Source organism: Phalacrocorax carbo, chromosome 7 (assembly GCF_963921805.1).
Source record: "Phalacrocorax carbo chromosome 7, bPhaCar2.1, whole genome shotgun sequence".
Lineage (NCBI taxonomy): Eukaryota > Metazoa > Chordata > Aves > Suliformes > Phalacrocoracidae > Phalacrocorax > Phalacrocorax carbo.
Window position 1 is genome coordinate 3,349,070 of NC_087519.1, and position 14,991 is coordinate 3,364,060.

At 35.0% G+C, this 14,991-nt stretch overlaps 1 protein-coding gene across 4 annotated transcripts in view; it reads left to right on the forward strand.

Annotated features, from left to right (window-relative positions):
* The window catches only part of DENND4A (DENN domain containing 4A), a 58,698-nt gene that overhangs the window by 9,724 nt on the left and 33,983 nt on the right, over positions 1 to 14,991 (forward strand). For 3 of the 4 annotated variants that reach the window (XM_064456065.1, XM_064456068.1, XM_064456066.1), the window contains 6 exons: positions 5,332 to 5,661; positions 6,254 to 6,503; positions 8,088 to 8,157; positions 9,721 to 9,890; positions 10,573 to 10,814; positions 13,091 to 13,157. In XM_064456065.1, the coding sequence (XP_064312135.1) occupies positions 5,354 to 5,661; positions 6,254 to 6,503; positions 8,088 to 8,157; positions 9,721 to 9,890; positions 10,573 to 10,814; positions 13,091 to 13,157 (1,107 nt within the window). In that variant the 5' untranslated portion in view covers positions 5,332 to 5,353. Of the gene's footprint in view, positions 1 to 5,331; positions 5,662 to 6,253; positions 6,504 to 8,087; positions 8,158 to 8,201; positions 8,573 to 9,720; positions 9,891 to 10,572; positions 10,815 to 13,090; positions 13,158 to 14,991 lie in introns of those variants that run through there. The other variant, XM_064456069.1, reaches the window with a different exon arrangement.

Sequence of the window (14,991 nt, forward strand, 5' to 3'; positions counted from 1 at the left end):
TTTGCTATCTGGGAAAGCTGGCTCCTGGAAAGAAGCTGGCACTGCTAGAGCAGTTCTCCTGGTCTGCAGCCCACTGGCAAGTTACCCCCACAAAAGTCTGTGGGTAGGAGCCCGTTGTATGAATTACGTCACTATTTTTTTCCCTTGGAAATGCTGTAGTGCATCTCCAGTAAATGCTGTACTTCATGAAACATCGTGCCTGTTGCTGCAGCACAGATGGCATATACAGTACATCTGCATTAGTTCTGGTCACGTGGTGAGGAAAAAGCTGATGCGTACTTCCCTCTTATAGTATTTGAATGAAAAATGTGATTTGTTCAAAAAGCTTGCATGCTGGTTTAGTTGTTTTATCTGAAAATGTGAGCTGGTATAAGATCATGCCTTTCAGGTTTTGTTTGCTTTCTATATGAGAGTTGTGGATAGCTTATTGCAAATAGAAAAAACTCAATTGGAAGCAAAATGTCAGCATATATGCTCTGCTGACTAAAATCAGGGTTTGGTCCAAGTCCCTCTGATATTTTATCACAAAAGGGTCAACCACATGGAACTCCTGTAAACCTCCTGATCATCTTTCTTGTAACAGCAGATTGTTTCGCACTTTGCAGCAGAGTGGTTCTCTTAATGCAAGTGATAGATCTATAGTGTTAGATCACAAAGCTAATTTTTGAGATTAATCGCTTTTGGACAGTTGCTAAAATGCCAGCACCTATGAATTACAACAGTCGTGACTATTAGACAGCAAAATTATAAATTAATGTTTCATAAAGGTTTATGAAGAAATATTATGGTACGAAAAAAATTGAATAAACAATTAACTGAGTTTACCCTTTTGTGTTTCAGCAAAGTAATCAAGCTAATAGTTTGTGGATCTATGGCAGGATTATCTGCTTGTTTCCCCTGTTCCCATAGCTTTAGAAATGGCAAAAACCCCTCTTCTCTCCCACATTTTATGTAGTCATGATCTGCAAATTCTATGTGCATTTTTAATATATTTTTACAAGTCAGTTTACTAGGATTTTTTTTTAACTTATGCTGATGGTGTTTAATTTATGGTGGTATTAATTGCAGTCCATTAGAAATGATTGTCGTGAGATGGCTCAAAGGCCATATACTGTGCTTGTTTCCAGGGACTTTCGTGAGGTGTTATGTTAATGATCCCATGGCATTGACTTCGAAGTGCAGCCTTTTGTCCCCAGGTGACTGAAGTGTAGAGAAGCAATAGTAGCTGCTTCTCAGTGAGGTGCTGTTAATGTTGTTGAATTTCACCTGGGACTTGCTGCTTCAGGCAAGAGTCTTGTGCAGTGTGAATTTTCTCTGTTGTGGTTTTTTTCTTTCCTTCTTTCCTGGAAGTTGACTTGCAGTCCTGAGTTATGTATATAATGATAACATGCTTTGGAATACCTCCATGGTAAGAGTTTCTACAGATTTTTTTTTCAGATTTGACAGTTTATGTGAAACTGCTTTTTACAGGACGATTATTTGTCACTGAATTAGCTCACATTCTATACCTTTTTCTGGGGTCTGTTAACATAAAGTTTGCATAAGTTTGCTCTCACAGTAAACAGATGTTGAAAACTTGAGTATCACAGTAGCTCTAGTAAAATCTGAGTCGGCTTGAATAAAATATCACTGAATTGCTTGGTATCTTCTGCTTTTTATCCCATTTTTTTAAGCTTTATATCAGAACACAAAGATCTGAAAGGGTGAGGCATCATCAGCCAGGCCTTTTGTGTTGTTTGGGTTGTTGGGGTTTTTTTAATTTTCTCCCTTCTGTAAGAGCTCCATTAAATTATGAAAGTCTTGCTGAGTTGTGTATTACTTACTATAACCTTAGGAAGAAAATTTATGTGATAGCAGGTGTTTGTATGTAGGGGATTCTAATTTTAACTGGCTCTAAATGAGGAGAGCTTGTCCTAGTTTTTCATGAAAGTGCTTTTGGGAATAAATGAATGTTTGAATTTAAGAGTTTTGGTATAAACTTAATATGAAAAAAATTAATAGTGAGGCTTAAATTGTGAGATAGATATGACTCATCAGTATAATGTGTATGTATATCTTTGTTCATTTGTAATGCTGTCTTGTCTAATTAAACTGGAATAGTGTGCTGCTAAAACACTGAAGTTAAAAGGCTTACTTGGAATTTTAACAATCATAGTTTGTATAATTTTTGATTACTAAAATATTGTTTTCTTTTCACCTTAAAATTAATTGTGAAGCACTCCCGCAATTGGTGTCATTTTGTGAAATAATACTAATGAGAAAAGGAACAAATAAAAATTAATGTTTTTCTAACTCAGAATTTTTAAGGCAAAGTTCAGTTTTGTAGTGTTTCTGCTGTTTTGTACTAAGCCTGCGGTTACGGAGCATTTTTCATGCACAACAGTGCAAGGCTTAGCCAGCTTTCAGTCCACCTTCTGTCTTCTCAAGTCTTTTAATGGAAAACTACTTTTTCACCACAGCTGATACGGGGTGAGCATTGAGTTTAAATTGCTTGGTTGGTAGCTTTTACTCAGCCAGCCGTTTCTTCCTCAGCAGTTTTTGAGGAAGATTTTGGTTTTTATATCTATTTTTCCCTCTATCTTCTGGGCAGTTTCTGGCCATAGCTCTTTTCTGATCTATGTTAAGAAATATTCTTTTTTTTTTCTTTACACATTTTTTGATGCATTTTCAAATGGTACAGCTTTTTAAAAGGAACTGCTTATGCTCTGGGTGATGGGGGTTTTTTGGTGTATTTTTTGTGGTTGGGGGTTTTTTGTTTGGTTTTCTTTGGTTGTTTTGTGTTTTGTTTGGTTTTGATTAAGAGCAAATGCTTGTCCAGGGTATTGTAGCTTTAAAAAAAACTGTTAGAGCTTATCCATTGCCTTAGCATGAGTGCTGGTTGATAAAAATAGAAAGTTTCAGTGACAGTTGAAATGGAGTATACCATAGTTAAATTTTACAGAGAATTGTTAATGTTACAAAATATTTAGAACTTCAGTCATATTAACTAAAAGATGTTCGTGTTTGGTCTTATGTTAGAATTTAAAGATGCTTTATGAAACTTCTTTATCTCTCCATGCATTTGTTGCTAGCCTATTCTGGATCTGCTGGAGCCAGATGTACAGTGAAGTAATAGGTGGCATATACAGTGGTTGAATTTGTGTGTCTTTGGATATATCACTCAAGGAGAAGTTTGAGTTTGTAGTTATTACTCTCATATACTGCTAATTGAGGAATATATTCCAGATGTGTTTTTAAAAATTGAATTTAGGTTAAATTAAGCTTGGTTTTGTAACTGCACACTCTCTTCTCTCAGAAAACAAGCTGAACAGTTATTTACAAACTGTTACACTGCTATATGTTGCGTACTGTTTCCCAGTAATCATGTGTTCTAAAATGTCCTGTTGTGCTTACTAACCATATAGAAAGAAAGAAAGGTTGGATATTTTGGGGTTTTTTTTCTTGGTGTTTTCTTGAATAATGTAAATAACCTTAAAACAAGAACTGTTACTCACTTCCTTGTGGTTTTAGAAGCTAGTCAAGCCAGTTACTCCAGCAAAATATAAACAACCTACAAAATAAGAGCAGGAAGATGGAATTACCTTTCTTGCACTGGTGGATGAGGTTGGTAGTGGTGATCACGCACAGGCTGACATTCTTCCCTCTTGAGCAGGGATTGGTGCTGGAAATCTGAGGTCAGCTTGGAACTGTTAGATTAAATGCAAAGTATCGATTTAGAGCATAATTTCCCTAATTACCAGTGAGAGATGTCAAAATTTATTTTGCTTGTTTTAACAAAGTTTGTTTGGTTTGGGTTGTGTGTGGTTGGTTGTTTTTTTTGTTTGTTTGGTTTTTTTTTTGTAAAATCCAAGAATCATGATGGTATGAAGTTTGATAATGCTTAATACTTGCTACCTGGGGCAAAAAATAAAGGGAAATAAAGCAAACGCAATAAAGGTGGCATGAAAACTGAAGTCTTGCAGCAAACATTCAAACTGTTTTAAATTCTGTTTCTTGAGTTTCTGAATGTTAGCAAGCAGTTTCTCTTGCAATAAAATCTTACACCCAAAGAGAATTAATTCAACAAAAGGGAGTCTTAAATAGCTTGTCTGGTTTAAAAAGTCTGGAACTTGATGATGGTAAACTTCCTGAAGCTTCTTTAGCGAGGTTCCAGCACATATGAGTGACTTAGATAAACATTTTTAGCCCATTTCAAAATGTTCCATGAAAGAGCGGAAAGTATTTTCTTTATTTGCAAAATCAAGCCATTAAAAAAGACATGGGGTTTAAGTGACTTGCAAAGGTATTCAAGAGTTTCTGACAAAGAGGAAACTGAATCTCCTGATATGTGGTGCACTGTGTTGTTTGCAAGGCCATTTTTTTCATCCTACAGATATTACCTTGTCCTGGGCTGAAGTTAATTTACAATGTTGGTAGCAAACACTGCAAAAAAAAAAAAAAAAAAGACTCTACAGAAAGAATTCACATGCAAAGAATTTTTTTATCAGTATGTTCCAGGAAGAAAGAATGTAATTTCCCAACACAACTCAGCTGGAACAGCAGGGCTGTATTCCTTTTCATTACAAAAAATGTCATGTGGTCTTGAATGTTTTTGTTTCCCAGTGGTCTGTAGTCCCTTGAAGTTGACTTGGTTTAAATGTCTTGTATAAAAGTTGGTATATTGCTGGCTCTGGATGGGTTACGTATCAAGATCTGAGCCCCAAAACACTATAAAATAAAATGGTGTTAAATTCTAGCCTGCAAAAATACTCCAAGAAGATCTGGCCTTGGTATCTTATGTAAAATCCCATAGGGCGAGATGGCTGCAAATGTTACAGTTGTATCTTTAGAATAATCAAGACAGCCTTTGCAAATATGTTTAATATTCAGGAAGGAAATTAATTGCAGATCATGCCTTAGAAGATTCATTGTCATGGTGAATAGAGTGCAGTAATAGACTATATGCTAAATACATGAGGACTGCTTTTTGGCTCAGCCATGAGCTTTAAGTGGTGAGCTACTTGTAAAACCTTGCACAGTCTTTTGCTGTTCCTGTTGGTTCAGCTACTCTAGTGTGTAAGTTAACAAAAAGAGGCCACTTGGGTTTTCCATTTCAAGATTTCACCATTAACTCTTGTGATTGTGGCTCAGATTTCCACATCGGAAAGATCATGATTACAAATGAAAAATGTTACGTGATCTGATGATGGATCTCTTTCTGTTGTATTATTCTGTTGTGTTTTCATTTATGTTACTGCAAACTTTCTGGTTTTAAAAATGAACATAACTTTATTATTTCTGATGTATCATAATTTCCTTTTAAAATACTGATATCTATTTCTTTTTTACCAGTTATAACGTCTTGTAATGGAAGATGGAAGACAAAGGGGCTCGTGTTGCTGACTACTTTGTTGTCGCAGGGTTAACAGATATTTCAAAACCACTTGAGGAAGAAATCCACTTCAATGATGCTTGCCATAAAATCGCTAAACCAAAAGAACCTATTACAGATGTAACAGTAATTAGTAAATCTCTGGGGGAGGAAGTTCCTCAGGGATATAAATGCATAGATGTTACTCCATCAGGACTGTCTGCAGATCTTAATAATGGCAGTCTTGTAGGACCACAGATATACCTTTGTTATCGCCGAGGAAGGGATAAGCCCCCACTTACTGATTTGGGGTGAGTGGTTTTTCTGTTCCAGTAAGTGATTTTGGCAGTTTTATTTGACTAATGAGGTTTATCGAAATACCATACTTTATATCAAAAAAAGTAAAACTCTAAACAGGGAGATATTTCTTGACTTGAGCACACTGTAACCTGGTATGGTAGGAAAAATGCATGCTGAGTGGATTTAGTGACAAGTGTAATCGTTTGCATTTTGGAGTTTTCAAAGCCGTTTATAATTTTCAATGTATATATTTTGATTGAGGTACTTAACCTATTTAATACAGATTGAAAAGAGGTGAGTTCTATGACGTTCTTGGGATCAGGCAACGAACCTTTAAAAGAATTGAAAATAACACTATTTTGCGGTAAACAAAAGTGATTATACACGAGGAAAACTAGTACAATTTCATCACGAAGCTTTTCTGTTAGAATCCAATTTGATATAACGTGACCTGAACTTGTCAGTAAAAATGTTTGATCAGAGATGAGACAAGAGCTGCTGTTAAACCAGTACTACTTGGTTATAATTCTTAGTATAGTATTAGTATTCAAGTGTTTAAAAGTGTTATGTGCCTTCTGACTTTCATTTTCCCATTTTAACTAGGGTTTTATATGATGGGAAAGAAAGAGTAAAGCAAGGTTGTGAAATAATTCAAACTACTCCATATGGTCGGCCTGCTAATATTAGTGGTAGCGCCTCATCGCAAAGAGTGTACATCACTTACCGAAGAGCATCTGAAAACATGACACAAAACACATTGGCCGTTACGGATATATGTATAATCATACCAAGTAAAGGAGAAACCCCTCCACATACGTTCTGCAAGGTTGACAAGAATCTTAATAATAGTATGGTAAGATTCAAAATCTGGATATTGAACCCTTGATAATCCATGTAATGTTTTGTGGAGTATTTGTGACAGTTCTCAGAGTACCTGGTGAAAAATGTTGCTGAACACTTTCTAAAGATAAATTAAATCTTGGCAGAGTTGGGGATTACATTTCTTTGTTCCTGTTTGTTACAAAGTCTTTTTGGAGGTCTGTGGGCAAATAGTCTTTTTAGTGCTGGCTTCAGCAGCTTTGGATTAGTCCTTAGAACCTGTTGTGTCACCGTGTGTATAACTGGAGGTTTTACAGGCGAGGCAGTTTCCGACACTGATTTTACCGTTGTGGTGGGAATTCCATGTCTAACAGCCACCTTCTGTTTTGTTTTTAAACTCTCCCATTACCTACAGTACTACTTCCTAAGTGTTGTTCTTCTCAGTAGTTTCACAAACTTTTTCTCTAAAGAAAGTTCCATGTGAGTGATGCTGGATGCTGTTGACTGTAAGCGTGTTTAAATGCTTAATATGCTTCCAAAGCTAGACCGGCTAAATTACACAGGCGTCACAGCACTTTGTTTTGCAGAACTTAATATTCAGGCATCTCCTAGTTGAATCCGCAGCCTGATGTGCTGCCTTTTGTAGGGTCCTCAAAAGTCAATGAGCGTGCTGACTGCATATGTGAGTAGTATCATGTGAAAAAGATCGTGGAAATTGATCTGTACTTGTTTTTAAATAAATGCCTGTAGACATTAACAAATGGATTTTTCAGTTCTACCAGTGCCTGTATTGACTGGGTTATGGAAGTGCTGTCTTATGGAAATTGCTGTATCTTCCCCCATCCCTAAAAGCTTTGTGTGCCCTTAAAGGGTGCCGGTCTTTTCCATTCTGTGGCTTTCCATGTTTTTATGCTCACGTCCAGAAACAGAGAACTTCAAAAATATTTAAGAACAATGCCAAAAAGAAAACTGTTGTTTAGAATCTACAGAAACTATGACGTTATGCTGGAGTGTTTCACAGACTATGAAATCAGATGGAATAAGGAATCAGGCTTAAAGATTAGCATGATGAAAATAAAAATGCAGAGACAAAAGAAAATTAAGTATTAAATTAAAGTAACACACAAATGTAGTTAATAATGGAAACATTGCACTCATTTTGTATACACACACAGAGAGTGCACATATATATGTATATCTGTCTCTATACACATTCAAACCAGAAGTTTAACAAAATGGAGAAAGGTTTAAATATTTATACAGATGCCAATCGTACTTAAAATTCTGCAGCTGTGTTAACAAATATTTTAGAGAAGAATTTATAGATGTCATGCTTCAGCCTATAAACTAGTTCTGTTTTAGAGGTCAGGCTGGTGCCTGCCATGGATTGGTTAGCTCAGAGCTAACACAGTACTTTTCCTTCAGTTATCTGTTTGTGGCTATTGTCAGAAAGGATAGTGTAGCAGGCCCAAAATTCCTATATCTAAATGCTCTGTGGTTTTGTGCATAGATTATGGTTCTTTGTAAACAAGGAAGAAGAGGTTTTTTTCCACCCTTTTCTGTTGTGTCCTGCTGTTAGACTTCATCACGTAATCCAACAATTTCTTTTGTTTTCCAGTGGGGCTCAGCAGTATATTTATGTTATAAAAAGTCTGTGGCAAAAACCAACACCATATCATATAAAGCTGGTATGTAACTACTGTTTAGCTTTTTTTCACTTCAGTTTAGGATGTACAGGCTTAATTGTAATACATTTTTTAATCTAAGAATTATTTGACAAAGACACTGTTGTGGCCTTATCCAAAAAGGAATCTTTCCCTAAAGAATTCTTTTAACATAATGTCCTAAAATAAGCCTTAGAATTAGGTATCATGACTATTTTGTTTTAAAATTTGCTTTTAATTCGAAGTTCAGTTGTGTCTTGATAGGTTTCTACAAATTTGTGTCTCTCCTACCTCTGTGTTTGCTGCTGATAACTGTCTCTTAGATAGATATGCACAAGAAAATACCACAAAGGTTATTTGATGGATTTTCATGATCTCTTCCTTAACAAACGTTTTGAAGAATGCTGCAGACTTCCACACTGCCCTGAACATCAGTGGCGTTGAGTATTTTTGGATTATGTATCATCTTTATTTTGTTGTTTTATTTATAAGACAGAATTAGATTTGCTATGGCTCTGATGAAATGTGTTGGGATTTCTTTCTTTTTTTTTAAAAAAAAAAACCCTGATTTTGTTTGAGTGCAAGCCATGAGCATGATTCAGGCTTAAGCTTTAATTCACTTATATCCGTTTGAGACGCTGTACTCTGTACACAACAGTAGTTTAGGTCTAACTAAAAAGTGGACAATAAATTTGTAAATAAAAATTTTTAAAGGCCCCACATCTGGTAGTAGCTTGCACAAAATTTTGCTTCATGGGGGGGGGAAATCCCACTGCCTTTCTTGATTACTGGTTTTTGTTGGTTATTAACATTTCACTGTATACTAGAAAAGAATGTGTAGTGATTGTGTTTTCTGATGCAGAGAAATCCTAAATCCCTTCACGCAGTGTTTATTCTCAGTTTGGAGTCCCCTGGGTTGGCAATAAGAAAGGATAGATTGCTACAGCTGTATGATGTAACTGAAGACCCGTATGTTAAGAGCCTCTCCTTCAGAACTTGATGTTTTACAGCTATGTTTAAAATTAAGTCTAAACACATTAGTCTGACAACACATTAGCTGCATCCTCAGCTGAGGTGGATCAGTATAATTAATTGGTTTGATTCTATTGATATTAAAAAACCCTCTAATATCTAACATCAGATTTTTCAGGATACTTTTGTTGGCAAGAATTAATTGCTTTCATAATTGAAAGCATCAGTCTTAATTCTCAATTACTCAGGTTACCATTTTTTAACTAAATTTTAAATCTTAACTAGTGATGAATGTAAGCTATTATAATAATAGCTGAGATGCACACAACCTGAAACCAAAAAAAAGATAGATTACTTACGAATAGTTCCTAGGACAGTAAGTAGGATTTCAGTCCAATGTTTTAGTCGGGTGATTTCTCCTTAGGCCTTGGAACCATGCTGCCCCTTTCCAGCTATTTGCTATGCCTGATTATTTACAGCTTTGCTTTACTGATCTTCTGAAGTTAGTATATGCTCATACATTATTTTTCTGGGCATGTTTTTATGTGATGAGCTATCACAGATATGTTTCTGCTATTCCTTATGTAACTCCCTCTTTCCAAATTGCCTTTACAGGTTTAATATGCAGATATCCTGAAGAAGATTATGAATCATTCCCATTACCAGAATCTGTGCCTCTTTTTTGTCTGCCTATGGGTGCAACAATTGAATGTTGGCCATCTAACAGTAAATACCCTCTCCCAGTTTTTTCCACATTTGTACTAACTGGAGCTTCTGCGGAAAAGGTATTTTGAAAGCCTAAAAAAAAAGGATCACTGTTAAAAATATTTGGTTGTTTATCTTTTCAGGATGATGATAATGCATATTTTCATTGACAAACTTGAGTCTTCCTTTGGGCTTAGTTCAAAGACTGCTTTAAAGAATGACTTGCATTTATTTCACTGCGGGACTGTTGATCATATAAACCTGTACTCCTTTCCTTTCCAATCATGTTAGCCTTTGAAACTACAGAGCTATAAAAATTCTGACTGCATATGCATGCAAGTATACTATTTTTACTGCAAGCATGGAAACAACCTTGCATGTATATACTTGTTCTAAAAAGTAAATTGGATGTCAGAGGAATACTGCTTCGAGTTGCTTATAAAGGGTTCCTAAAATAGCTTTAAAGGCAATTGTAGGAGCAGTTGACTAGTTGCACTCTCTATAATAATTATTTTTCTCTGACTTAAATTGTTTCATAAATTACTCTTCCTCATATGACATTAAGTGTTTTAAATAAATAATAGACACTCTGGATTTTCACAGCCATAAGAATATTCCAGAATAGATTGCTTCAAAAGATGGTGCTTTAATGTACCTTTTCCAACAATAATATAGACTTGATTTTCCTTGCATGTTTTGGGTTTGTTACATCCCTTTGAAGATTGAGGCAGATCTATTGACTTCAAATAACTATGTTTGCAGGTATATGGTGCTGCTATTCAGTTTTATGAACTGTATCCTGAAGAGAATCTCACAGAGAAACAAAAATCTCAACTGGGATTAGCAGCTGCTGTTGAGGGAAAGTCAGACACATGCAGAACAGTTCAAACAAATAAATGCATCTGTCTGCTCTCTCACTGGCCTTTCTTTGATGCTTTCAAGAAGTTTCTTACCTTTCTGTATCGTTACTCCATTTCTGGTCCACATGTTCTACCCATTGAGAAGTAAGTAACTTCAAAAATCCATTAAGTGATGAGAGCTCTTTTTTTCACTTCTAGGTTTCCTATAACATCCTTTTGACTTCAGTCATCAAGCATTAAATATAATAGTTATACTAGATTTAGCCCTTTTCTCCACTGATTAAATGCATCTTTACCTACTTCCTCAAAAAGCTTAGATTTTGTATTTGTGATTTAAGTGCCTGCAAAGGTATCTTGAAAGCCTTTTTTAATTAGCTTTGCACCCTTTAGCAAGATTATAATTCCTTTCTTAATGTTGCATACATTAAGTTAGGAGAATGAAATACATAGTTTTGCATTTTTTCCAATGCCCGTTTGTTGTGTAATGAGAGAGAATAAAGCAGATTGAATTTTTTGCACTAGTGATCCTTTTCTATGTGACAAATAAACTTAATTTCCTCTTACACACAGGATTTCACATTTTAAAATGCAGAGGAAATCCTTAGATGCAACAAGTGGTTGATATCTGTAATTGATATGTAATATCATTTAATATTTCTAGGCTAACATAACTTTTTAATGCATCAGATTTCAAGTGCAGTATTTGCTTTTTTACTTTATTACACATCAGTCTTTTTCTCTGATTAAACTTCAATATTAAGTTTTATGAGACTTTGTGGATTAAGCATTTTTTGTGATTGTTTATCCGCTTCATTATTCCACTTCGTATCTACTATACCTGTTTTAAAATTCTAATGTTGTAAACTTCCAATAATGAAAAGATTTTCTGTTGGTTTTTTTTTAAGCTGAGAACTCATTTTGGTTTTTGAGTTTTGGGAATGAATAAAATGAGAAATATAATGTTTTAATTTTTTTTCCAGATTTAGTTGCTTATTCTCATTTCTAAGATTTGTAAACTGACTGGCCAATTTACTGTGGATAACTTAAATATAGCTACACTGTCTTGCATGAGGTTAATACAGTATCTAGCCTAGTTTCTTTGGCTGTTTTAATGATGATGGAGGTTGTCTGTGCCATACATGTGTATTTGAACATCTTCAGTCAGTCCTGCTTCTGCAAGCAGCAGGCCTTTCCCTTCATGTTTGCTTGTATGTTCCACATACCTGCCACCATCTTCATACACTGGTAATAAAGACAAAACCCCAAATCCGTTTTCAGCCTTGTTTCTTTGCTGCTGTCATTGCCATGTGGCTGCACAGACGTTGATGCTGACACAAAGGAGGTCAGTTGAGGAGTGGCGAAGAGGAGGCACAAGCCTGCTTCTGGTTGATGCCAGTTGTGTGATTATAGAACTGCAAGAAAAAGTTAAGCCTAGCACAAATACACAAAATTAAAAACACAGTAAAAATGATGGGTTTTGCATACATATAATGGCATAATATGCAGCTACACTGAAATATATGTATGAAGTATATAGCTTTGAATCAGAAACATGTAAAACAAGTCTTCTATATAAATCAATGCTTATTTATGGGTTTCTCTGAATTTCTTCAAAATTTGGTTGTTGTCTGCATCATAGTAATGGTAAAAGTTGCAGAAATCACAGTAAAGGATGTGCAGTAGCATGCAGTTTATGATGGATTACCTGTTTCTTCCAGAGTTTCTACTGATCACATGTGGTTTCTTTTAATGTATAAGTGTGTATTATATTGAAATGTGATTTTTTTTTTAAGAGCTTTTGTAAGTTTAATCAATTTATAAAACAGAGAACTTATTCAGTTTTTAAAAATATTTTTCTGTATTTGTAGTATATGGAAAAACTTAACACTTTTTCAATCAGAAATCTTACATAACGTTTTATATTTGGAAATTAAGAAAATGGATGCAAAGAAAATGGATGAACTTAATGACTGTCCTTGATACTCAGCTGTGAATATTTTTTTGCAAACAACCAGTGCTAGTCTCTGAGGTATAGTGCTATTTCAAGTCAGCCTCAGAAGCAGGGTTGTAAAATGGTATTGTGATTCTCAAACATCAATATTTCTACTGTATAGATTTTAAAACAAACAAACAAAAAACCCCAAAAACCTCCTTGTAATTTTTCAGTGTCACAAACCAAGCTTGTAGTCTAAAAGATAATCTGGCCTGCCATTTTAGTTGTTGTTAGTAGAAAAATAAGTTTTCAAGGTCAGAATATCTCTGTAGGATTTGGGGGCTGTTTTTTTTTTTAATCTCTGTCTTCTGAGCAAGTATCTGCCATTTTTATATAATAAATTCTCTTACTGGCAATAATTTTGTCTTGAGGTAAAGCAATTTGAACATATAATTTCTACTAAATCAGTATTTTTCTTTTCCTCTAGACACATTTCCCATTTCATGCATAAAGTTCCTTTTCCATCCCCTCAGAGGCCAAGAATTCTAGTTCAGGTAAGTGTAAATTTCTTCTTAATAGCTACGTCTTAAGTGAAGACAAAACAGCTGTTGAACAGTTTAAAAAATGGAAAATTTTATGTTCAAATTCTTTTTTGTTCAGGATTTTTCTCCTAAATTCGTACACTTAATTTTTGCAGATTTCTTACTGTTGTTTCCAGTTTAGTTAAGGACTTTAATGAGATATTACAAGATACTGTTTAGTAAGCTTAGAACTTTTTTTTTTCAGAATATATGGAAATTGGTGAAAAACGACTCAAAGTCGGCATCTGGTTTGATTTTTTTTTTTTTTGCAATAGCTTTTGAACTGTTTTCTTCTTGCTACTGTATGAAGGCTGAGTGTAAAATAAACACATAAATAAAATTAAAAACAGATGTGAAGAGTGTATTTATGATTACCCATTTTCCCAAAGGGCTTCATGCTGTCCTCTACATAACGGATAGCTCCTACTGAAAACTGCAAGAGCCACGCGCGTTCAGCAGAGGCACACTTATCAAATATGACCCTTATTCTGTCCTACCTGCAAGACCCAGCATATTTTACTGTGTGTCAATGAAATGGTGTAATTGCTAGGATTAGGTTACTGTTATTTGAAATTTCACCCATGTCACTGTTGGTGGGAGAGAGGAAATCCCTATCTCAAAGACTTCTTAAGTGAAGTGTTAAGTCTTCACTTTTCCTCATAAGAGGCAAAACGGGTAGAGACATGTTAAAATTTTATTGCTGGGAGGAGACATCTGTATTCTGGTTGTAGTTATTCCACCAATCCTGTGGTTTTGAACAAGTTTTTACCAAATTATGTTACTTTCCATTACTACTTGTATGAAATGAAATATGGAGAGCTCTGTGCAGTTTTCAGTCCTAATGCCGTAGCCCATGTCAGTGAAGTCTTTCAGAGTAAATACAATCTTGGGTTATGTCTTTATAGAATAGAATGCATTCAATATTAAAGATCCTCCTTAGTGTATTTGGATATTCTGAAGAAGTGGCATTTATTACTGTTACTGAAAAGGGGTTGGAGAACAGTTATACTGAAACTGTATCTGACACTTCTGTCACTTGTATTATGGTTTTAAATTTCAATTCAAAACACAGTATTTCTACATCTTGGGGTTTCTTTTTGTATTCACATTCAATGAAATATTTGTGCTAAGGAACACAAAAGACATTTACAGAGAACTGTAAGTGAGTTTAGAGAAAAAAATTTAAATTGTTTAGCCTGAATTTTTAGGGAACTCTGTCAAAGCATGCATGAGTGTATGTCCCAGAGCAAGATCTGAGGTCATAGGTGTAAGTGATGTGAAATTGTGTCTGTTACACCTTATTTTCAAACTGCTGTGTGTGTCAAGCTAATACAACTTCAGTAGATAACAGAACAGATGGAGAACACACTGGTCTTAGAGTAGACAGTGGCAGTTAAGGTCTATGAAGTAGTACTTCCTTCAAGCTGCTTTTGGGGACTTTTGAGTTGTTTGATACTGCACTGAATAAAACCACAGGTGATTGTAAGATGTTTTCCCAAAAATAGTGTGGGAAATGGCTGTATTCTTGAAAATTACAAGCTTTTTGGATTCCACTTAATTGAAGAAATAGTACTTTGTCTCTGAAGCTTGTTAATGTGAAACATGATAGTATTTTGCTAAAAAATTAGTATAGAAAATCCTTCTGAATATGTATTGCTGTAGATGTACCTATATGCTTTCTGAAAATGAGACCTGATATATTTTAGTAACTACACGTAGGCCAGTCTGGATGTGTAACCCATTCTTAGATCCATTTAAGTGATGGATCTACAAGTGAGAGAGAATGTGGCATGTGTCTGACTTTCAA